The sequence below is a fragment of the Colius striatus genome, chromosome 2 (genome assembly GCF_028858725.1).
Source record: "Colius striatus isolate bColStr4 chromosome 2, bColStr4.1.hap1, whole genome shotgun sequence".
In the NCBI taxonomy this organism is placed as follows: domain Eukaryota; kingdom Metazoa; phylum Chordata; class Aves; order Coliiformes; family Coliidae; genus Colius; species Colius striatus.
In genome coordinates, this window is record NC_084760.1 from 74,829,617 (window position 1) to 74,854,104 (window position 24,488).

The 24,488-nt window shown below is 38.0% G+C and overlaps 1 protein-coding gene across 2 annotated transcripts in view; it reads left to right on the forward strand.

Moving 5' to 3' along the window:
- PRKD3 (protein kinase D3) overlaps positions 1-24,049 on the forward strand; it is a 47,000-nt gene extending 22,951 nt beyond the window's left edge. For both annotated transcript variants that reach the window (XM_061991118.1, XM_061991119.1), the window contains exons 7-19: positions 211-288; positions 1,899-2,082; positions 3,463-3,586; positions 5,987-6,064; positions 7,647-7,923; positions 12,219-12,271; positions 12,618-12,690; positions 15,969-16,075; positions 16,664-16,825; positions 17,281-17,379; positions 18,841-19,108; positions 19,892-19,977; positions 20,862-24,049. In XM_061991118.1, coding sequence (XP_061847102.1) covers positions 211-288; positions 1,899-2,082; positions 3,463-3,586; positions 5,987-6,064; positions 7,647-7,923; positions 12,219-12,271; positions 12,618-12,690; positions 15,969-16,075; positions 16,664-16,825; positions 17,281-17,379; positions 18,841-19,108; positions 19,892-19,977; positions 20,862-21,035 — 1,763 coding nt within the window. In that variant the 3' untranslated portion in view covers positions 21,036-24,049. The remainder of the gene's footprint in view (positions 1-210; positions 289-1,898; positions 2,083-3,462; positions 3,587-5,986; positions 6,065-7,646; positions 7,924-12,218; positions 12,272-12,617; positions 12,691-15,968; positions 16,076-16,663; positions 16,826-17,280; positions 17,380-18,840; positions 19,109-19,891; positions 19,978-20,861) is intronic.
- Positions 24,050-24,488: the final 439 nt, after the last annotated feature.

Genomic DNA, 24,488 nt, shown 5'->3' on the forward strand with positions numbered 1-24,488 from the left:
AGTTTCCTTATGGAGGTGACCTCATTGCTGCTGTCTTCAGTTATATGCAAATGTTTGAATCTGAATGGAAGCTTGTGATGGAAGTAGTGAATGACAGAGTGTTGGTATCTGAGTAGGATAAGTAAGATTCAGGTATCATGGGCTTATTTATCTTCTGTTTTAGACTGCAGATTCAACTGTCATCATGGGCTTATTTATCTTCTGTTTTAGATTGCAGATTCAACTGTCACAAACGCTGTGCATCTAAAGTACCTAGAGACTGTCTTGGAGAGGTGACTTTCAATGGAGGTAAGATGGGAAACGTGCTTTTTGTGTACTGACAGATCTTTGGATGCTTAAAAAGATGCATTATCCCCTCATGTTTGAATATTTTCCATCTTTTTATTTTATCTTCCCATTTTTTTTCCACTTGAGATTGCTGACAGTTAAAAATAGTCACTGTAAAACTTATACTCTGATGACTTTAATTTTACCTAGTCTTGGCACATACAGTATGTTTTGCTTGAGAATGCTGAAGGGAAATAAAAAAATCAAGAAGCCTTCTCAATGTACGAAAATTAAACATATGTTGTGATCAGTCTGCTCGTTTTTCATGTGAAATATGATTTTTTTTTAAATGTTACTCTATGAACACAAATACAATTTTTGTGACTTTCTTATATGCATGACCTTTAGGAGCCAGAGGTAGACCAGTAGTTTGAAGTAAAAGAGAAGGAAAAAAAACAGGCCAAACTGAAACAAAAAAACCCCACTCTAACTTCTTTGAAATCTCAGTTAAGTAGGACTGTTTTCTAAATAGACCTCACAGTTTTGAAAGGAGAAGGTGAGGAACGGTATGTTGAAGAAAGGTTAGTCTTACTCTTCTAAGTTTTAGACCAGTATTCAACTGATGAAATGTGGATTGGATGAGCAGACAGTGATGTGGACTGAAAGGTGGTTGAATGGGTAGGCCTAGAGCGTGGCAATCAGTGGCATGACGTCTAGTTGGAGGCTGGTGTAATGAGTTGTGTACCCCAGGGACTAATACTGGGTCCAGTCCTCTTCAGTATCTTAATGATCTGGGCGATGGGGTGTACCCTCGGCAAGTTTGGTGCTGATGGTGAGGACTGGCTGATATACTGCAGGGTTGTGCTGCCATCCTGGGGAATCCAGATAGGCTGAAGAAGTGGACTCACAGGGGTTGTTAGACCAGATGACCTCCAGAGGTGCCCTCCAACTTCAACTGTTCTGTAGTGATGTTGAAATTTTTCTCCCACCCTTAAACTGAGCTTTCCTCAGACAAAAAAAAAAAAAAAAAAACAAACAAAAACCCAAAAGACCACAGGTGAAGGTATTCATATGTCTTAATTCATAGTTTTCCACAGTGCAAGTTGTACAGCTTTTGGAAACTTTAAACTTTTGCCAGCAGAGAGCCAAATGTGAATAAGTTCTATTCTGCTTTACTCTTTTCCTGCAATACCACAGGCACCCTTTTCTCTTTTGCTATTATAGGCTATAAGGGCAGCAGGAACAGAGTTGGGTTTCTGTTGACATTGGCTTGCACAGGAGTAATTCTCTGTCATTACTATGCATCAGAAGGTTACTTAGTACTGATTACTTGTGGAAAAGAAATAATTAATGAGATTTAGATTTAAACCTTAAGCTTTTCATGCCATTTCTTTCAATATGAATCTTATTTTAGTTGGGTCTCTGTTGCCTTGGCATTTAGCAAAACCAAATTGATAACGTTCATTAGTATATTCTGCATCATTCAGCAAAAAGCTTTTATGTTTACTTGCGAAAGTGTGAACTGAAGAGGAAATTTTCTGGATTTGTGGGGCTTTTCCTTTTTTTTTTTTTTTCTTTTTTTTGTCAAACTCTGTATTTGAAATAATATCTGAATCCTGCATTGTTTCCAGAACCTGCTAGCCCAGGCCAGGACTTGGATATGCCAATGGAAGTTGATAGCAGTGAAATGAACAGTGATGGTAGTCGAGGTGTAGATGATGCTGAAGAGCCCTCTCCTCCAGAGGACAAAATCTTCTTTATGGATCCTTCTGACCTTGATGCAGACAAAGATGAAGAACCTGTCAAAACCATCAGGTAAGACAGAAAATGGATTTGTTTGCTCTGGGTGTACTTTCCTCAATATTGTGAGTAAAACTAATCTGATTAGCCCAGTTTTACTGCTTTAAGTGCTGTTTTTTTAAATTTGTGGCCTTTTTTTTAACTTGCTAATGCTCTGTAAAGTTATCCTTTCTTGAGAGAATCTGAAACATCAACTAATAAGTTTCTTCTAATTGGAAAAACTACAGTGCTATGATTGCAATAAATAAAACCAGATGATCAAAACATGGTAAAATTTATGGCTTAACGTGGCTAAGACATGAATAAGGTCTTTGAGTGTGACCTAATTTAATTACTGTTATGCATATGTTGATTTAAAAGGAATTACTCAAGTGGTTTTAATATTCACATGATAGTCTATATGCATTTTAGGCAGAAGTTTTACTGTATTTATCTTGAATGTGATCTTTCTGAAGTCTTCTATCTGATAATTCTGACATAGTTCCTTTAATCAAGTTTAGTCTTTTTACATTCTATGTTAATCTGAATAGTGTAATTTAATAACATAAGAGCCAGTTATATTAAGTCAAACTGAAGGTCATTTTAACATAGGGCTTAATAGCAAATATGCAAGGAAGAGCATATAGTGATACCTTTCCGACTGTCAGTGATTTATAGCTCAAGGACTTCCTGTGCTGGGAATAACATCTTTTTTGTGTTCCACCTCTAGGTGAGATTTTTCCATTTATTCTGGTTTCACAAGGTTTTTTCTTGTGATTTCATGCGTTTACAAACATTTCTGTTAACACCAGAGCTCTTGGCTGTGGTGTTAAACCAGGCAACTTAGGGTCTGGCTTCATCTTCACTTCTATTAAATCCTAAATGTTTAACTAATGACTCTGTCAAGGTATTAGAGACTGTTAAATCCCTGTTTGTGGGACGTTTAATATCCCTGAGCATTAATAAAATCTTGTAGTGCAGCTCTTATTTAAATTAACAGACCTCCACTAATATTTTCATAAATTGAAAGTACCTTTATATGGAGACCTTCATTAGTGTAATAACATAAGAAGTAGCATAGTCAGCTTGGACAATGATAGTAATGTTGATTTTAATTATATTTTTATGCTAGGTTAAGACCAGCAGTCTCAGGTAATTGTTTTGAGAGAAGATTGTTTCTGTAGGTGTTCTCATTCCAGTTTGTTGTTTCTGTGTTCTGTGGAGTAATTTAAATACTGCAATACTTGTAGTAGGAAGAGTTTGTGGGAGCTCAGATAACATATAAATTTCATCTATCAATGAAATTTATCAAGGAAGAAAAGGTGCCTGTTCCTGAAAATTATAGAATAAATGTGTAGAATTACAGTACTCTTGTATTTTAACTTGTTAAATATTATCTGTTCTACCTTTTTTCAGTCCATCAACAAGCAATAATATTCCTCTCATGAGAGTTGTACAGTCAATCAAGCACACAAAGAGGAAGAGCAGTACAATGGTGAAGGAAGGATGGATGGTCCACTATACTAGTAGAGATAATTTGGTCAGTGACTTCAGTTTCTTGCTATGTTAAGTTAAACGACTTTACTGAATCAGTGTATTTTATTTCTTTTATTTAGATATTCTGATTTACTGTATCATGTGAAAGAACTTAGCCAGATGTTCAATATAAAGAAATCTCTTGCAAGAGAGATGTCATAGTTTATTAAAAATTCTGTAAGTGGTGATTCAACAGTACATTTCTTTCCTACTTTTAAAGAGAAGCACCTCTAAATTGTATCAGATGGACTGCATGTTTAAGATTTCAGCTTTCCAGAGATGATAATTTGGATAATTTGTTTATCTCTTCATTCTGTTTAGCAGTTGACCTAAATATTTGTATCAGTGTTTTTACTCTACTACACGAAAAGGTGGAAATCATGGTAAAATGAAGACTACTGGAATAATTGACACTATTATGCTAATGATGTAGGTGTGTGTAAATATTTATGTGTAGATATGGGAGCCCTTCATTCCCTTGGCAATTCTCTCTGTCTAAAAGTGAGTGTTATTGAACACCATGTCCCCCAAACTCACTGTTCCTCTGGATGTCAGTGGATCAAAGATTTGTGTTTGATTGCATGTCCTTGGGTATGCAAGCATCCTCCAGAAAGACTACGTTGTTTGTTGCCAGTGCTACCAATAATTATCTTGTAATCAAACCTTCTAAGGCAAACTCCTTGGTTTTGTGTATTGTGTAAGGGTGAATAACTGGTTCTTTAGAGTTGTCTGATTGGAGGTAGTGAATCCTCTTGTCTTTTGGTAGCTGAATAAAAAGGATGAAGTCAGTTCTCAGATCTTGTGAAGCACAGTGTGTCACTGAGACTGTCCATGAAAGGCAGCATTCTTTGAAATGTTGCATTCTTTGTGTCTACACAGGAGTCTGATTGAAGGAGGACTTCAGAAATTTAGAGGAGTAGAGTCATTTAAGTTCTGCTGAAATCAAGCTGAGGGATAATAGTAGTCAGCTCAGGTTACTGTAGTGTTTTTGCTTTCTGTAATTGTCAAGTAAACAGACCACTGCAAGTGGTCTGTCGGAAAGCACCTTACAAAAGATTTCTTTAAAGTTCATTATTCTAATACCTAGATGTATTTATCACAAACCAAAATAAGTATCTGGCATATTTCAGATGAGATTCTAGCCAAGGCTTGACTGCTCTACACTTAGCAATGTCAGAGTATTTCCTATTCCTGAAACAACTTGTGGTTTCTGTCAGTTCCAAAGAGGTTCACTTTTAATGGAAATATCTGTATGTTTTTTTGCTGACTCTGGATAAATGGTACTTCATTCTCTGTAATGAGAAGTGTCTCTGTCATCTTTTCCTCACCCATCCTTTCTCAGAATAGGCTATGGGCAAATTTTGAATCCCTGGATGAGTTACCAACCTGTTTGTTAATTTCTCCTCTCCCAAGTCTTCCCTGATTCATAATTTAATGAAAACCATACATGTCCAAATGATGAGTTCACCCTTATGCTTTCACCCAATTTCCATTCAGTGCTGACTGGGAATTCTGTGTTAAATCCATTCATGACTTAGCTTTCTTTGTCTAACTCCTACAGGTAGTCTCAGCTTCCACATGATTGTAGTGATTTTTAAGCTCTGCTGTACTATGTCTCAGACTTTGTCATGCTAGGCCAGAGTTAAAGGTCAGAATTATTGTCACAGAAAACAAAAAATGGGTTTCTAACTATATGAGCATGGTACAAGCGAAGTTGCATTCATACATACATCTTAGCTTTGTAAAAGCTTCTTTGTTTTGAAAAATGTTCTCCTGCTTAAAACTATGGGACAGTTGCGTGCAATAGCTTATTCATATTACTTTTTGTTGGATAAGACAATTCTCATTGGAGACTTCCAGAAAATGGTTATTTAGTGTATCTTGTTTTTTTCCCCAAGATATTTTCTCAATTTAAATCTCGTAATCTGTCTGTCTTGCCACTGTGTGATTTTTGACCTTCTAGAATTTTGTGTTGACTAAAGAATTAAGGACTTGTTAGGCTTGGTCAGTCACTGAACCCTTATAGTGCTGGTGTGAGGGCACAGAGGGAGAAAGCATGACTCCCACAATTGTTACTAAATTAAAACAATTCAGATTTTATGAGCATGTGCACCAGGAATAAAATCTGTGTAGGTAAGTGTTTTTCCTGTGTGAGATAACTGTTGTTGTCACTGCTATTACTGTAAGGTAAGTGATTTTTTTTTTTTTTTTCTGGCTTGGGGAAATAATTTTTGAGCTGCTTCTTGATTTTTTCTTTCCAAAGTGTATCTAGTCTAAGATGCAACTGTACATTAATGTTAATTAATTGTCTTAGTAATGTAAAGCATTTTTCATTTAAACAATTGGTAAACAAAAGCCAAAACAGTAATTTATTCCTTATTTTATTGTACTGGGCATTCTGCAGAGAAAAAGACATTACTGGAGACTGGACAGCAAATGCCTCACACTATTTCAAAATGAATCTGGAACAAAATATTATAAGGTAATTAATGATGATTAATAATTATATTGCAGTTGATTTACTCAGTGCTTTGTAGATCTGAAACCTATTTGTGAGCAGGATAAGCATTATCTCTGTTTCTTCTTTTTTAATCAAAACTGTAACCAGGTTAATTGTTGGCCAAAGCTTGTAAGTGAGAAGGACCAAGACTAACTTTAAGTTGTTTGCAGCTCCTGTTCTAATCCTCTTATGTCTCTCCTTACATTTTACACGTACTCTTCTCCTACATTACCTAGAGTATTAAACATTCTTCACAATTGCATTCTATAAGTAGTGACTGAAGGCTTGCATGCTTTTATGTCTTTTATTTTGAGGTTCACAACAAAATTATTCCCAAATGTACAACCAAAAGTTGCAAGCAAGATTCAGAGGAAAATGTACTGTGCAAACTGAGATTCTATAAGTGAAATTCAGCAATAAGTTTAGTATATTGTTAATGTAGTAATATGTTCAATGGTAGATTATTCATAAAATGTGTTTGACTGTATAAACAGGATTTTTTCCCTTTCTTGTCTTACACCTTTAGGTGGGGGTCCAGATCTTGCAGCTTCTTCCTTTATAACGTCTCTAAGATCAAGCCTTTACTCTGTACACCCAGCTAAACTTGCCCAGATCCTTTTCATCCCTATCTTGACCAATGCAGTCTCTTCTTCTCTGATACTAGTATTGCCTTGTGCATTCAAAACACAGCTGGTAAAATATGTTCCTTGCTTGTTCCTTTCTTATGTCACTGCCTTTAGTCCTTTCACTTGCCCCTCTGCACCCCTTTTATAACAGCTTACATCTCAGGTTGTTTGTCTTTCCCTTTAGAATCATTCACAATTTTTGCCTTTACATTTGATGCTTTTCATCTTAATCAGCTACTGTCTCTTATCCCCCTAATGCCAGCCCGGTGTTCACTTGCTCAGTTGCTGCTCTGCCAAGTGACATACACCTTCCCATTCTTGTGGAATGTCCTCCTCCAGCTAGTGTGAACTTGAAACTGTTTCTTTCTTCAGATCTTTTCTCTAGCACTGCTTGTACCATGATCTTAAGCTGACAAGGTAGAGGAGTTGGTAGAAATTGTTGATGTCTGTATGAAAGAGAGTCTCTACCCAAAACGATTCAGATAGGTGCAGCAGTACTTGTTGACCAGCTTGTATAACCGCATCCTCTTCTTAATGTTGTCTCTTTTCACTTTTTGGTGCCTCTTGTGTTCTTCTCCACCTAAGCTGTATAAATAAGAGGGGAAACAGTCAGTCTGTAGTTGTGTGTCATTTGTGTGCTATGGAAATGTGTCTCATGCTGACTATATTTGTAGGTTGTCTGAGTAGAAAATAATGTTTGTATAGAGAGAGCCATGGTGGGGCTACAAGTCTTTCTAGGACTATATAGAGGAATTCAGAAAACTGTGGGTGGGGGATCGTCAACGCACAGTTTGACCTTAGTTATGAAGCCTGGTATTTTTGTTTTGGTATTCTGATATATTTGCTTTGATTTCTTTGCAATCACTTTAAGTTTTGAGTATCAGCATATTAAATATTATGTGCATTTTAATTTTTTAATCTTTAATATTTTTCTTCAGGAGATTCCACTTTCAGAAATTCTCCAGGTGACTCAGCCTCGAGATTTTTCAAACATGGTGCAGGGCAGCAACCCATACTGTTTTGAGATCATCACTGACACGATGGTGTACTTTGTTGGTGAAAACAATGGCAGCAGTCATCACAGTCCTGTTCTTACTGCCACCGGAGTTGGACTTGACGTAGCTCAGGGCTGGGAGAAAGCCATTCGTCAGGCTTTGATGCCAGTCACCCCTCAAGCTAGCGTTTGCACTGCTGCAGGACAAGGAAAAGATCACAGTAAGCAGGCAGACAAGGCACTATTATTCATATTCTGAAGCTGTTAATGGTAGAAATTCCTTCCAGAAAAGAGTGAAGTATTGTCTGTCTATTCTCTGCTGAACTGGGTCCGTGATTTTACTCGTCTCTAAAAAGGGGCACTCTAAGTTTGTGGAGGATCAGCAAATCCTTTAATCTGTTGTAGCAGGAAATAGCAGTTAAGAATCAGATTTATAGTGTGAAGCATATTGCAAAGCTTTATTATAGGAGCACTAAGAATTCACATGTAGTTACTGGATGTAAAAAGGGATCATATTTTAAATATTTCTGATATACTTTTAAAAGTAAATATATCCAGATCATATACTCTGAAAGATTTAAGTTTGGATGCTTTTTGATATTATCCCCTGTTTAGTTTTTTAAAACATCTGTGACATGTTAGTAGCTATGGAGAAGAAAAGGGCGTTAGTAATGCAATGTAAGTACTGCCAGTGATGGAAAGAACTTTTGCTGAGCCTTAGGCAGTGATAAAAAGTACCCTATTCTCTCTTTTATACACCTGCCCTCCTTTTTTTTCTCTGGCATAGGATCACATTCATTATCAAGGCTCCATGAAATTATACGTTTTGCTCTTTCTCTTATGACATCTCCTTGTTCTTTGCAACAAGATACATTCCCATTCTATACTGAGATTTATGCTTTCATTCTTTATTTTCTTTTTGTCTTCCAGCTACTACTTTGGTCTTCTTTTAGTGAAATTTTCTTTTGCAGGCAATTCTGAGATTAGTTCCTCTGTCTCTGATAACTGGCAACTCTGCATCAGCAACATTTGAGAACGTGTACATACTAGTCTGAGGCAAAGGCACTTTCTGAAAATAAAACTATAGTCTGAAATGGTAAATTATGAAATGCCAGTACTGCTATCTGTATTTAATTACAGTGAAGAGATGTACCTGTAAGATACTACCTCATAAAAGAACTTATATCTACAGAAAATGCCACTTTTGGTACAAAATTCTTAGTTCCAAATATATACATATATATATATATATATATATATATATATATATATATATATATAAACACACCCCAAAACTCTCTTAGCTTTTAGAATACAAAGACTTACTGAGGGACTTGCAGTTGCTACAAGTTGTACAAGTCACTACAGTTGCTTTTTCCAAAGTCTGTATTTTTTCGGATAGATACAAATGATAAAATTTTAATATTAAACTTGACAGTGGGAGGGGGTAGAGCTGCAGGGGTAGATACAGAGAGAGGAAGTATTTTAGCATGTTTAGGATTGTAGGAGTATAAGAAACTCCCTTGAGTTGTGGAGTGGCGTTTGCTTAGTTTTAGACAACTCAGGTTGGATTTTAGACTCAAAAAAGCTCAGAAAATGTCTGTTCATCCCTCTTCTTCCTATACATTGTGAGTCATGAAATCTATCCTGAGAGCCTTGAAAAAAATCAGGCTTTTAGTTAAAAAAACATAGCCTCAAATATGTTCTTTTAAATGGAAGACCAAAAGAGATGAGAGACATTGCTAGTGCTTGAAATACTTGCAGCAGCAGGGAATTTGTATGTCAAAATGTCCATAAGACACTAGCCAGTAAATTTATACCACATTCTGGCCAGAAAGTAGCTAGAAATGAGGATACTCTTCCAGTCTGACCCATAGCAAAGAGTCCTTTCTTACCTTGTACCAGATATTTGGGGTGGGACATTTCTGAGATGAGAGAGAAGATTAGTAAGCTATCTCCTCATCTGCATTGCATATTGAATCCTGGTATTGCTGATTTCTTCAGAAATGATATTTTTTTCAACACTTATGCATTTCAGACACAAGAAAAATGGGTTTATTTGGAAGGAGTGACTCAAGCTCTACCTACCAGATATTTTGCATTCTGTAGCCATCTGTGGAAAACAGTTCAGTGTGTTCTTTTTAAACAGTTTCAGAACCTGTATCTTCACTTTCTAGTTACCTCATTTCAACCCTGCTGCAGTTTGTGTTGACCTTTTTTTGTCTCCCTTCTTTCTTGTTTTTGCTTGTGTCCTGTGTTCCTATTCCAATACAAACTTGACTATAGTCAATGATCATTAAACATATGCAAGGCTGTGATTCCAGTTTATGTTTTGGATGCAGTATTCAGAATGTCTTTGAGGTCTAGTATTGCTACCTTAACTCTGTAAATTCTTTCATTGAGGTAAAGCACAGATGGCAAAGATCAGATTCAGGTATTTTCTTTGTTCTCTGAAATTATGTTTTTAAAGCTCAAGCATTTTCTTAGGGTGCCAAAAGCTTTTTTTCCAAGTGCAAGAATATCTATAGCATATCTTTGATCTGCCTTGTAGGTGAATTTGTTCTACTCCTTTGTTTCTTTTTTTTTTTAAGTTAACAAGTGGTAGGTGTCCATTTTTGTCTGAAACTGTTCTTCACTGTCTTGGAAGTCTAAGGCAAAGGACGTTTTCTGCTTTCCTTGATGTATTCCATCTTGTCCATGAATCATAATGTTATTCCTGTAATGAAAATGTTGTGTCACCATCTGCAAGCTGAAAAATTCTATATCTTTATCTGATGCTTTTACTTCCAAATTACACTTCCTAGATGTGATCTTATATTCCAAAGACTGATGTGCTTGTGTAGTTTATCCATGAAACAAAGACTATTTATGTGTACTGGTTTAGCCCTGTCTGGGTGCCAGATGCCCACCAAGTTGTTCTGTCACTCCCCCTCCTAAACTGGACAGGGTTGAGATACGGACAGGGAGATCACTCAGCGATTAGTGTTGCAGGCAAAAGAGACTCGGGGAGATAAGGTTTGATTTATTAATTAATAATCAAAACAGAGTAGAGAAATGAGAAACAAAACCAAATCTTAAAACACCTTCCTGTACCACACCCCTCTTCCCAGGGCTCTTCCTCTTTCCCCTCTAGTAGCTCAGGGAGTGAGAGTTGCAATCAGTTCATTACAGATGGACTTTGCCGCTGCTTCTCAGGGAGAGGCCTCCTCACACTTCCCACTGCTGCAGTGTGGGCTCTCTCCCACAGGAAACAATCCCTCATGAACTTCTCCAGTGTGGGTCCTTCCCATGGGCTACAGTTCCTCACTAACTGCTCCAGCATGGGGCCTCCCACAGGGGCAGCTCCTCACACCTTGCCCCAGCATGGGTCATCTACCAGGAGGACAGTCCTTCAGGTACTGACTGCTCCAGCCTGAGTCCCTCACAGGATCACAAGTCCTGACAGCAAACCTGCTCTGACGTGGGCTCCTCTCTCCCCACGGACTCCCAGGTCCTGCCAGGAACTCGCTCCAGGATGAACTTCCCAGAGTCACAGCCTCCTTCAGGCATCCACGCGCTCCGGTGTGGGGGACCTCCACGGGCTGTGAGTGGATCTCTGCTTCCCTGTGGCCTCCCCATGGACTGCAGGGGCACAACTGCCTCGCCATTGTCCTCACCACAGGTCATAGAGGAGTCTTTTAAGGGCCTAAACACTCTCCTGTCCCTCTTCCACTGACCTTGGTGTCTGTGGAGATGTTTTCACATTCTCACTCCCTGTTGCAGTTTAGCAACTGCACAGCAACTTCTTCCCTTTCTCCAATACATTATTCACAGAGACATTACCTCAGTCACTAATTGGCCAGGCCCTGGTCAGCTGCAGGGTCCATCTTAGAACTGACTGGCATTAGCCCTGTCGGCTACAGGAGAAGCTTCTGACAGATCTTTGTTTAAAAAAGCCACCTCTGTACCCCGCCCCCCCAGCTACCAAAACCTGGACCAGACAAAACCACTACATTATGTTATGGGTTTTATTGCTTTTTGAATAATCAAGTCTTCTGCTTTGATTGATTTCCTTCGTTATGCATTAATTTTGTATATCTTGATGCCACAGAAAATTAATAACCATATTTGTTTGAGCATGAGGGATGTACTTGGTCCTCTTCGTTGTGTTTCTCTATATTACTACCAGAAATCCCTAGTAGTTTAATGAATTCTGATACAGTTGCCATATTATTTGGCAACTGGTTTTGCTTCTCCAGCTCTCTTACTGCGTACACACTTCTACTGTTCTACCATTTTTGTAACCGGTGATATGACAAAAACAGACAAATAATCCCAGCAAAACTCCCAGAATTGTTTATCTAATCAGTCTGTGAAATTTTAGCACCAGAGTGTGATGTTTCTGCAGAACATCAATAAAAATGTTTCACCATGACTGGTGAAGTAAAAGGTTTTTCGGTGTTTTACCCCACCTTTTTTACTAGAAAAACCTGTCCCTTCCTATTTATTTACTGGATTATATCTTTTTTTGTTGCAGAGGAGTTGTCTCTAAGCATCTCTGTATCAAATTGCCAAGTCCAGGAGAATGTGGTGAGTCATATGCATTGTATAATAATGGTGTTTATTTACTTGGGTGTTACAAAGTAATTGGTACTATAAGTGTCTGGATGAGAAAGCAACACCAGGGTGTGGTAGCTAAAGAAGTCTGTGTTATATACAGGTACCTGGCACAGCTGTTAGTTTGTATGAGTTTGTGTTTCTGCTTACAGGGAAACTTTTCAGAAGTTTGTTGTGTTTTTTCCTTTTGGGGTAATGATGGCATCCTGTACAGAGTTTAATATAAAATATAAATATAGCTTATCCCAGTACTAACTAATATGCTCATGAACATTCTGATTACTCCTGACATTTGTGATTTATTTTTTTCATGCATTAGGATATCAGCTCTGTGTACCAAATATTTGCTGATGAAGTGCTGGGTTCTGGTCAGTTTGGGATTGTGTATGGAGGTAAATTAAATGAGATTCCACTATGTATTTGTTAAGGTTGAATGTCTATCTGCTTGATGTCATTAGCCTTTTCGTATTTGCTTAGCTATGTCTAGAATGTCTATGTGAAGTTTATCTTGTTAAAAGTGTTGTTTTGATTACTTACGGTGTTTCTGCAGTTGTATGTACAGTATTTCTTACAATTTAGGGATTTTTTGCATTTGGAGATTTGCAGTAGCATCAAAATAAATTTGGAATATGCATTGCATTCTGACCACAGTTAAATACAAAGCAGTCTCTAGCTTGAATCTGTCCTTTGTTAATTTGGGATTTTTATTGCAAATTCTAACACTGTTGTCTGTGTTATAGAGTATTAGAAGTCACATATTTAAGGAGGCTGTCAAGTTATACCTGTTTTTAATGATATCTGAGAAATACAGCCAAAAGCAATTGAAAAGTCACAGTTGAGTTTATGGTTTGACAGTATTTATGCAAACATATTATTGACATACTTTACATAAACACTTTTGCTACAAATTTCTGTCAGTGGGATAAACTACAGGGAGGAATTCTTTGTTAAGAGGTCTCTTTATGTTTCGAATGTAGGTTTTTCACCTGTTTTTAAAAACTTCTATTGTAACATAGAGCTTGTTTTATAGTATGTAATCACAAAAAGAAGAAATACTAGAAAATCATCATGTGAACTCTTGTTTCTTTCTCTTTTTTAAATCCTGTGTGTTATCTCAAGTATTGAGAAAACCACAGATGGTCAATCTGGAAAGAAATGCAAAGTGATAAGTAATAATAATGATAAACTTTCTGCTTCCATCAAGTTGACTTTCTAGTTAGGAAGTTGTGGCTATGATTTTTCTGCAGGCCAGTTGTGTAGTTTTAAGTACTTTCATACTTCTGAACTTCTTGATAGAAATCCAGCTTGATGGTCTGATTTTACATCACTCTTGAGAGAGGTCTATTGTTTCCCTTCTGTTTCTTAAAGAATAATGTGAATCAAAGGGTGTTCCCTCTCTTATGAGTGGAACATGCACAAATGCAAACAGTATTTTAATGTTTTGATTTTATTTTTATATATATAATCTCCTAAATTGCCTTTTGGATAAATCTCAGATTGGTATTTTCGATGATTCAGTGCTTATAAATTCTAATAAATATAATAAATGCTTATAAAAGGCTTTTTTTTTTTTTCACTTAGTGATGCTTAAAAATAGATAGGCTATTTTTATGTAACAAGTTTCTTAAATTAAATCTACAAGTTTGAAAGAGCAAGAAAAGATATATAAAAGAATATTACTTCGCTGCCTCTGTATGCTGCTTATTTGTTGCTCATGTTCGGGGAGAATAGATCTGGTAACTTCTCCCTGATGGTTTGTGTAGACTTACTGAAATAATGGTAACAAAACCTTTGTTTTAAAAACTAATTAAAAATTAAAATTAAATTTCTTCCATTGTTGTGGAGTTCATTGCTTAGTTTTTGTGTTTGTCCTCTATTAACAAACATTTACAAATTGTAAATCAAGAACTTATTATAGGATATTGGTATCTGACTCCTGTTTCTTTCAATGGAAACAGTTTCTCTCTGCTTTTCCTGTTTGGATTAGTTTTGGAGAGTCTGAAAAATGGAGACAGGAAAAAAAAATTCTTGACAGCTTCTTACTGATGTAAGACTTGCACTGAGACCTGATTGGTCTTGTTTCACTTGGGAAAAGGGATTTTCAAGCTGCTTTTCTGTCATTCTTTCTTCATATTTGGTTTCTCACTCTAGTCTGGCTTCTGAAGTGGTTTGTTTGTTTGGTGGTTTAGCTTTATGCTGTCTTACAACTTGTCATTTATTCTCTGGGGTTTACATCTGGTTCATAATTGCTGGTATTTTTGCTGTATTTCAATATAATTACATGTCTAGGGGAGCTACAGTGATTTTTCGCTGAATCTAAGGTTTTATTTAAATTATGGCCAGGTGCTGTGATTTCTAATATTTTGCCTAAAATTTGCGGATTTGTAACAGATAGAATGACAAAACTCACCAGATCTCTCTTTCAGGACTTAATCCTGTCCTTATGCTGCTGCCTGTGACAGTCTATTTACAGTGTATGTTTTCCATAGGACTAATGGAATATTTTTTAAAAAAAATATTTTTTGCTCCCCAATTGTTAGTTCTATTTGGTGACCTTGTAAACTTTTGAACCTTGAGTGATGTCTGCATGAACTGCCTTACTTTGTCTGGTAGAGATAAGCCTGCTTTTGACCCTTTATTCATCATGTTTAAGGCAGGCGCATTAGTTGCAGCAGCCTTTGGAACAATTTCTATGCCCTACCTAAACCCTGGCCACCAATTCTGAGTGCAGAGTAGGTGAGGCCTGGCTGGTTGGCATGTGAGGACTAGCTGGGCTCCCTGTAGCAGTGCCAGTAGAGTCCTCTGTGCCACTTGCACTGTAGCTATGTGTGTCGTCCTTTTTCCTAAAGCACCTTCCTGATCCTTCACTGAGCAGGTGATTACTTTTTTTACTTGGTTTTGCATTGGTTTGGTATTAAATGTCTTAGATTATCAAGATCTGGCTGTGTGTGATCCCATTAACCTCTCTAATGTGTATGTGATAGAAGTCAATGTAGGAGCTGTGGACAAGTAGGGTAAGCATTTACAGCTAGTCACTTAGCCCTTGAAACGTTCTGTCTGTGTATTGCAGAATGCTTCCTATGTAGCCGATGCAGGTTGCAGCAAGTATTTGGTGATATCAGCACATGTTTTTATTTTTAACCACAAGCTTGTAGAGCTTTTTGATTGCTACAGACTGCCCCTGGATATTAACATGTTGTTATGGTACATAATGCTCTATGAGAACATGAGTAATTAGGTATATAATTTCCAGTGCATGTGGTGCCCAAGAATGTATGAAACTACTGGAGAAGACTTGTAAGTCTGTCTTCTCATTGGTCTTGAATGGTTTTGTTAATGGACTTTTTTTACAGAAGAGAGGCAATATGGTGTGGGAGTAGGTATTAATTGCTCATGTGCATGTCCCTTGCACAAGCAAAAACTTGTACATCTAATGTCAGTGTGCATACTTGACAGCAGAGTAGTAACTAGTTTAAATTTATCTACAACACTTCTGTTGAGGCTGATCACTTCTTGTTACTCATATACCAGTTGAAATTTTAAATACAGCAACATTGTACGCTTGTACAGTACATACTTGTTTCCCCAAAAAGGAATTTCTGCGGTAATAAGTTTCATAGTTATGAATTGCTTTCCGACTCACGATGTCTGACATTGACTTTCTGTTTAGGAAAACACAGGAAGACTGGAAGAGATGTGGCTATCAAAGTCATTGACAAGATGAGGTTTCCAACGAAACAGGAAAGTCAGCTTCGTAATGAAGTAGCCATTCTCCAGGTACAAAAGTATTTTTGGATCACGTTGGAGTTTTGCCTCAAATAAGGCATTAATGAGATTTTGTAGTGTGTGAATGTGCTCTGAATTGATTTCTGAATCTGCATATGTGACTTCTGAGTCTTTTTGTAAGAGGGATTCTTAGAAGAGTGGGAATAGCTGACTGGTAGAGTTGATGACTTAGGGATTATATCTACCCTCTGTAGGGGATCCACTGAAGGACATGTGCTTTGACTCCATGTTATCTTCCTTGGGTAGCAGGAAACTATTTTTTGCTGTCTTCCACTACTAGTTCCTCCATCTATGAGTGTTATTCTTGCATGTTTTGTACTCAAGCTACTGAGTATATCAATGGTAAAACTAGCCATTATGAATAATTTATGCTAAAACAAAGTAGTCTTAGTAGTGATAATTGGAACATTTCATGGGTTGACATTTCTTTCAAGCTAGTTGCTTGCCTCAGACATTTTGTTTTTTCGTCTCTTACTCTTCTTGTAACTACTTTTTGATTTGTGGTAAAAAAATCCTATGTAACTCGATGTATTTAATGCTGTTTCATTTTAGCAATGTATATATATTGCTTTGTTTTAGAATTTGCACCACCCTGGGATTGTGAACCTGGAATGCATGTTTGAAACCCCGGAACGTGTCTTTGTTGTGATGGAAAAGCTGCACGGGGATATGCTAGAGATGATTCTTTCTAGTGAGAAAAGTCGACTTCCAGAGCGAATAACTAAGTTCATGGTCACTCAGGTTGGCATTCAGGCTAAAGGCTAGATTTATCTTCTGTAATTATGTGGGAATGGAGCTTGGAGAAAGGGGTTTTTATATTGTTATTTAAAAGAGACAGCACAGAGGGCAGCATGTCTAATGAAAGATGAACTGACATGGAAAGAAGTTTGAATGTTAATTATGTGGGGATTTCTTCCCTTCTTTCCCAAGGCATAACATGGACATCCAAAGGTGCATGTCAAAACAATAAGCATTCAAAAAGACAGAGAGAGAAGAGGGGAGGGAAAAAAAAAAAAACAAAGAAAATGAACCCTATCAGTTTGAAGTCTTGATAGGCTGGAAAAAATAGTACTTGTACAGTATATGTGAGTTAATTCTTGAAGACTATGTTGATATAAATTACTGTATTGGCTAATGCGTCCGGTTTTTGACACATCTGCTTGAAAAGTTCTGAAAATATTCTTTCCTTTTTGTAGATACTTGTTGCTTTGAGGAATTTACACTTCAAGAATATTGTGCACTGTGATTTGAAACCTGAAAATGTACTACTAGCATCAGCAGAGCCATTCCCTCAAGTGAGTGAAGATTAAAAAATTATTGTCATCACTTTTCATTGTTCTTTTCTTAACATAAATACAGGCATTGCAGCTTAAAAAGGGACCTCTTGTGGGATTGTTCAGCTGAATTAGTCTAGAGTTAATTGAACTACTGTTTGGTTTTTTTTTTCCCTTCCAACTCTTAGCCTAGCTTTATGCTCAATGGTCTGTTGCAGTTCCTTTCCCTTCAGACGTGGATCATGCCTCACAACAATGCTGTTCACCAGCATTCTCTTCCAAGGAGCCTGAAAAGTACAACAACTGCCAGCACTTAGCAAAAGGCAGTGTAGACTGCATCTATTTTTATGCTTATGAAGAGTGCATGGAAATTGGTATTCTGGATTAATGAGAGTATTCCAGTGGAAAAGGCAAAGGACTAACTAGAAAACTCAAGACCTCACTTTCTATTCCAATGCTGTTTGACCCTAGGAAACAATTTCTTCTCTGTTGTGCATCTCCTTTTCTTCTTTGCTCTTGTCTGTGTTTCTTATAAGCTCTTGTGAAAAGGGACTGACTCATTTGTCACTGGTCTTTCTCAGGGAGCTTCATCATCAATATGAGTGATATTATGTTGTAAAATAAACTAAACAGTTGATTTCCAGGAGAGGAATGCTGCTCAATGATAGTAGTATTTAGGTACTGGTAACACTCACCCCAGTCAACTATTACCTTAGGTACCTTGGACAGTATGAGTTTTGTGGAGGATACACAGAAGTTAAAAGCTGCTAGGCAGTTATTGCTTCTAGTCCTGTTAACTAATACAAAGTAGAGTGTGTGAAGTGGTGTACCTTTAGTGTATTGCTCCTTCTTATTCCCTGAGGAGGGCTTATTTTCTTGGGGTTAGCATTGGACTGGATCTGGATCGTTTTATCTGCACAAGTGCTTGCTGTGTTCAAGTTAAGGAACTTGAAGAACACAGAATCATGAAGGTCTGAGCATCAGTGCAGACATCAGCTGTTGTTTTTTACCTGGATGATTATTGGACAGTTCTGTCCAGGGCTGGCTGGATCTCAGTGCTAGCTAAAACTCATTGTTTGATTCCATGTAGTTGAAGCCTCCAGCTTCAGGGATACAATTAAGAAGAATGTGATATGAATGTGTTTTATATTTTGATTCTGTGCCTAGTGAGGTTTGCCTCTGGAAATATACTGAGTTTGGAATCAAATGCTTTTGTCCTTGTCTGCATGCTTGTAGCCATTGTGCTACACAACCTGCCTTAGACCTGAGTCAGTGCAAGGCTGATTTGGGTCTCGGTCTGAAGCACGGCTGATCCACAACCAGCAACCTGAAACTGATTGGCTTGCGTAATGTATCTTTGGTTTAGTGCACAGTTTTTGAGTGATGTCAGAGAGAGTATCCAGAACCATTGTGGTCTTGGGCAGTGTCACACTTTGGAGATCCATGAGAGATGTCTGAGTTTACAACACATTTCTTTTGCAGGTGAAGCTGTGTGATTTTGGCTTTGCACGTATCATTGGGGAAAAATCTTTCAGGCGCTCTGTGGTGGGGACACCTGCTTACCTTGCCCCTGAGGTACTCAGGAGTAAAGGTTACAACCGCTCTCTAGACATGTGGTCAGTAGGAGTTATCGTCTACGTGAGCCTTAGTGGTACATTCCCATTTAATGAAGATGAGGATATAAATGATCAGATTCAAAATGCAGCATTTATGTACCCACCAAATCCTTGGAAGGAAATTTCTAGTGAAGGTAAAGAAATTAATTTTCTCAATTACAGTGTATTTATTTGTAGATACAGATGCTTAATCAGATGCTTAAAGCTCAAGGTTCATTCGGGTAGGAGTGTGAGAATTATGGTTTGAGTTCAGTGGACTATGTCAAAATGGATAAATATGAGCTGCCATATATTTGTGAAAGATGAATTGTCAAGTACAATGTTTTAGGTAATTTTGGGGGCAGGAAGAGCCAGTAAATTTAGCAAGAAAAATGATTGCTTACATGAGGATTGAAGTGGATAACCTGAAGCTTCCCAGAACTCCCAAGAAAAAGTTTAATTGTTTCTGACTATTTGCTGAATGCTGATCTCAAAACCGACTCTATTTAAACTGTATTTACAGAAATGGTTCAAAGTTGAGTCTGGAGTTTTATTTGTTTGTTCCACTTGCTAATCAACAAACTTGGATCTAAATGCAAAGTCTGAACAATATACAAGTTCACAAGGTTGATCTCTAGAGCACTCCAGTGCCAGCTTTGTAATTAGGAATGGATGCAGTTAAAACACAGGTAGATGTGGAAGAATATGTGCCAAAGTATATAATAGCCAAAGTACCTAAATAATTTTGGAACACAGGATTATGCCAAAGGTATTTAGGCATGAAAAAAGATTGAGTAGTATGGTAAAGGTTTTAGTGTTTCCACCAAAGAAGAAGGGTAAGAGGAAAGCTTACTCCATACCTGTTTTGTAGCCTCATTTAACACAAGCAAATCTAAAAGTGAAAGAAACAGTATAACTTTTGGTCTGTTCTTTGTCAGCCATTGATTTAATAAACAATTTGCTTCAAGTGAAGATGAGAAAACGTTTCAGTGTTGACAAATCCCTTAGCCACCCGTGGTTACAGGTAAGCCCATCTGCCTTTTTCACTACAGTTGTAATAGCTAAATAATGATTTTTTTTTTATATATAAAATCCTTCAGAGGCTTATTAAAACTGCCACTATCAAAGTTTGTTGAGAAGCATTTGTGAAGACCTCAATATTTCTGGTTGTAGCTTCACATTCACAGGTGGGATTCTGACCACCTGTTAATGGCTTCTCTTTCCTCAAGGAAAACTTTTGTCTTACTGTCTCTCCTGCTCTGTACTTTCTGTGTGACACCAATATAGTTTTACTCTCTGGCACCTCTCCTGAATGTGGGTGGTAATGAATGTGTGGAGCCCCACTGAAAGCAGGATAGAGACAAATGTTGCTCAGTGCCAAGGCAGACTCACAGGCTGCTGTGTGCTATCACTTGTAATCGGTTTATAACGGATTTATTTGAGAGAGAATCCATCCGTTGCTTTGTCGTGGGTTCCTTTCACAATGGTTTCCCAGTACTGTATGCATGTATCCATGCACACAAATAAAAGACATTATGGGGAAAATCCCAATGAATTCTGAGTACAAATAATACTGGAATGTGTATAATTTCCTGTATGTGTATGTATACAATTAATTTTACAATAAAGCTAAAATAGTTATCTTATTAAAAAAACAATTAATGATTGACAGTATTCCAACCTTAGATGCTAACCTATTTAATTTTGATTTGTGGGTACTTGGTTAGGGTATTTTGGGAGGAGGGGTGTGTACATTCTTGTGTTTGGCTTTGTTTGTGTAACAGATCTTCTTGTTTCTGTCTTGTAGATATTTTATAGTAAAAGTAGAGATAAAGAGCAGAACTTCTCTGTGGGAATGTAGTGCTGCTGTTTTTTAAACTGCTTCCTTAAATCTCTCTTACTCCTTAGGATTATCAGACGTGGCTTGACCTCAGAGAATTCGAAACACGCATTGGAGAGCGTTATATTACCCATGAGAGTGATGATGCACGCTGGAAAGAACATGCTTATGAACACAACCTTGAGTACCCCCAGCATTTTATTATGGCTCCTAATCCAGATGACATGGAAGAAGACCCTTGATTTATTCATTCTGCTAAATTGCAGCAAAGAAGGATACTCCAGAAAGAAAGTGAAGATAAGTTTTGGAACAACTGTTGCTCTTTCTGAAAGCTGTACACGTAGTGGAGTGTACAAAGCCCCAGAGGATCCTGCGTTGACATGGGAATAGACTATCATCTGACAAGCTTTTCTGACTTAAACTTTGAGTAGTTACGGAACAGTGGGAGAAGCCCTATTGGGGAACATTTCACCAAGCAGTGTGGCTGCAAGGCCGTTACTGAAGTGTAATGTGTACAGACTGAATAGTCTGTGTGGTTTTCAAGGTTTGGTTTTTTTGTTTGGAGTGTTGTTTTGTTTGTTTTTTTCATAGCCTACACAATAAGAATTTTGTAATGGTTTTCTAATCGCTATTTACTAGGCCATAGAGGATTGTGTTCTACTATTTAGATACATCTCCCGTTTCCTGAACTGTGCATGGTGAAAAAAAGCCTGTAAAAAAATCAGTACAGAATACCATAGTTAATAGCAAAACATGGTGGTTTGGGTCCAATACAGCTTCATAGATGAAGAAATATGTTGCTGCTGTTAAGACATTTAAATATGTATCTCTTTGCCCTAATTGAACTTTTTCCAGATACCCAGAAAACCACATAATTTCTTACATTCCTTTTGAAATGCTAGATGACAAAGCTGTGCTAGTCCTTTATTTTGTCCATTAAAACAAAGCAATTAAGCCACAACAGTTTGTTGCTTTGCAAAGCAGGCACATGCCATTGATGCACACCAAAGGCATTTTGCCTTAAAAACTACCCAAGTAATGGACAGAGAGCACACAAGACTTGATGTAGCATATCCTTTCACTTTGGAAAAACAGCTTCTGGCAGAAGGATGTGGAAAACTAGGGAAAAATACGTTCAGCTTTTCTTCTGTTGCTTTAAGTAATTAGATTTTTTTTTTCTAGCAATTTGTTTTAAGATTCTTAAATCAAGAGTAGTTTGCAGCCTACTAGCTTGTATTTTAACTGTGCTCAAAGCTAGGAGTGAGTATTAAATAACCTGTTGCTTCTGCCAGGGCAGCTGGATTGTAGGAGAAAGGGCTTTGCCTTCTGACCTTACCCTGCAGCCCCCTATCCTCTTCACCACCCTTCCTCTCTCCTAGCACAGGCTTTTCTCAGTAGTGTTGTTTGAGCTGAATGAAGAGTCCAAAACCAACTCCTGAGATGCTTCAGTTGATGAATTCCCAACCACTGATTGGATTTGTGGCACAACAGAGCAGAAGCAGTGGTATTCTGTGGAAGTTATTCCCTCAGAGGACAGTGGAACAGTTAAAGTTCATGGCATTTCAATGAAGTTTGAGGCCATGAATGCTAAATGCAAATGGAAGAGGAGTTTGAGGGTGTTTATGGTCCTATTAAAAGAAAAAAGGAAAAGGTGAAGTCTTTCCTTGTGAGAGATAACAGCATTGTGCTGCTGGAAGGTGCTGAATGGCTGTATATATCCCTGATGTGCCAAGCTGCTGAACTGGACCTTGATGTGAAGTAACTTTAAAAAATACTGATACAGGCTTGAATTACAAAGTCAGTGAGAGGCTTTAGTGTATCTCCTCTCTCCTACAAATTGAGGTGGGGTGAGGTTTTTTTTTGTGTGTGTAGATAATTATTTTTTCTACTGTTGTTATTCTTCAGGTAAGGAATCAGGTGAGCAGACTTTTTCTAAGCTGTTAGATATACACAGAATTTTACATGACTATTTCAGGGCTGGCAGCTGCTTGCAATAACAGTGACCTGGCAGTAAAGTCAGTGGGAGTTGGTGAAATATGTACCCACAGATAGGTTTGGGCCTTTGACCCACCTTCTTTTTTTTCTGCTGCCCTTAATCTCCAATTTTGTTGGTGTCAAAGTGGGTTCAGAGTTCAGTGTCTGAACTCTGGCTCCTGTCAGGGTCTCCCAAACTCTGTACAAAGCGTTGGTACAGTCCCAGCGCAGTTTCCACCTCAGGACAGGTTGGAGCAGGGACAGGCCGCTCCGCCCTTCTGCCCATCCCCTTACTTTCTCCCAGCAAGTGTTCTAAGGTTTGTCCTGGGGATGTGCCATTGGCAGTGCCTCATTCTCCCAGGGCAGTGCTGGCAAGGCAGTGCAGGGGAATCCAGAAGGGGCAGAAGTTGTCCCTTAGGCCTGTCCTGTTAAGGTGGAGTTTCAGGGCAGATTCTTTAGAGGGGCACAGCTTTTCATCTTTGGAAGCAGAACAGTCACTGATGCAGTTGGTAGCCTGGTGTTTTCCCAGGGAAGCAGTGCATTTTTTATTTTTTTCTCCCATCTTCCACTGCCTCTGACCAAATTCCAGTGAAGCCATTACCATCTTCCACCCTCGCTGTAATCGTGTAGATACAGCCTGGTTTTAAACTTGCCCATTTCATACTTGAGCTGTCTCTTCAGATTTTCCTGTGGTGGTTTTTGTCTGATTGTGTTTGAAGGGAGGAACTAAAGCCAGGTCAGGCACTTGAAAAAGCACAAAAGGAGTAGAGGAAGGAGAGGACAACAAAGAAGTACAATGCCTGGCTGATGTCTCTGCCCCTAAAGTCTGCTCTAACATACTACATGAGCTATTTATTCTTCGAGCTATATTAAAAACCACAAACTTTTGGCCTTTGGAGGAGACTGCCTGCCCACATACCCAGACTTAGAGAGCCAGACAGTAGAAGCTGCAAGCAGCCAATAGCTGAGGAACCAAAACAATCAGACACACATTAGGAGTAAACTTTCTTCAGCGTAGTAAAAATAGCTGAGTTTTTAATTCCCTTTTTTTCTACTTTTACTGCAAACATTGACAGCAGTAGGTTACAGTGTTTATAATCTCCCTACCCCTAGAGGAACTAAGTTTGCATTCATTCAGTAGTGCTACAATGATGCTAGAAAAAAGCGCATGTAAAGTTTATAGCCTCGAAAGGACACTGTCAAGTACTGTTATATTTTTATACATCCCATTGTTTGTAAATATCCTCTGATAAGCTTGAAAATAAAATTTATTTCCCTATCAGACTTGTTCCTTTTTATTTACGTGAATTATCTCTCTGTTCAAATGGTTCTTTAGACTTCCTGGTTGGTGGATCTGTCATTAGACATGCTCTGCTGTGGGAATGATACGAGTGCTTTGGACCTAAATAGCTTATTTTGTGGTTCCTGTCATCATTCTCTTTATAAAAATATCTTTAAAATGTCAAGGCATTGTGTGTTTTAAGCGAGTACCAAGTCTGTGTACATTTAAAGACTCTTTAGCACATCTGTTTGTTACTGACAGGTTCTAACGTGATTCCACTGGTAAACATGTCAGGTCACTCATCTCTCTGGTAAGAGCCCTTGAAACGTTGTTCATTCTCTCCTCTGCCTAGGCTGGTTTCTGGAGGTGCAGCCTTTGATTTCTACTCATGCTGCTTTGAGTAGGTCAGTCAACAGGTTTTGTATGCTGAGATAGCACT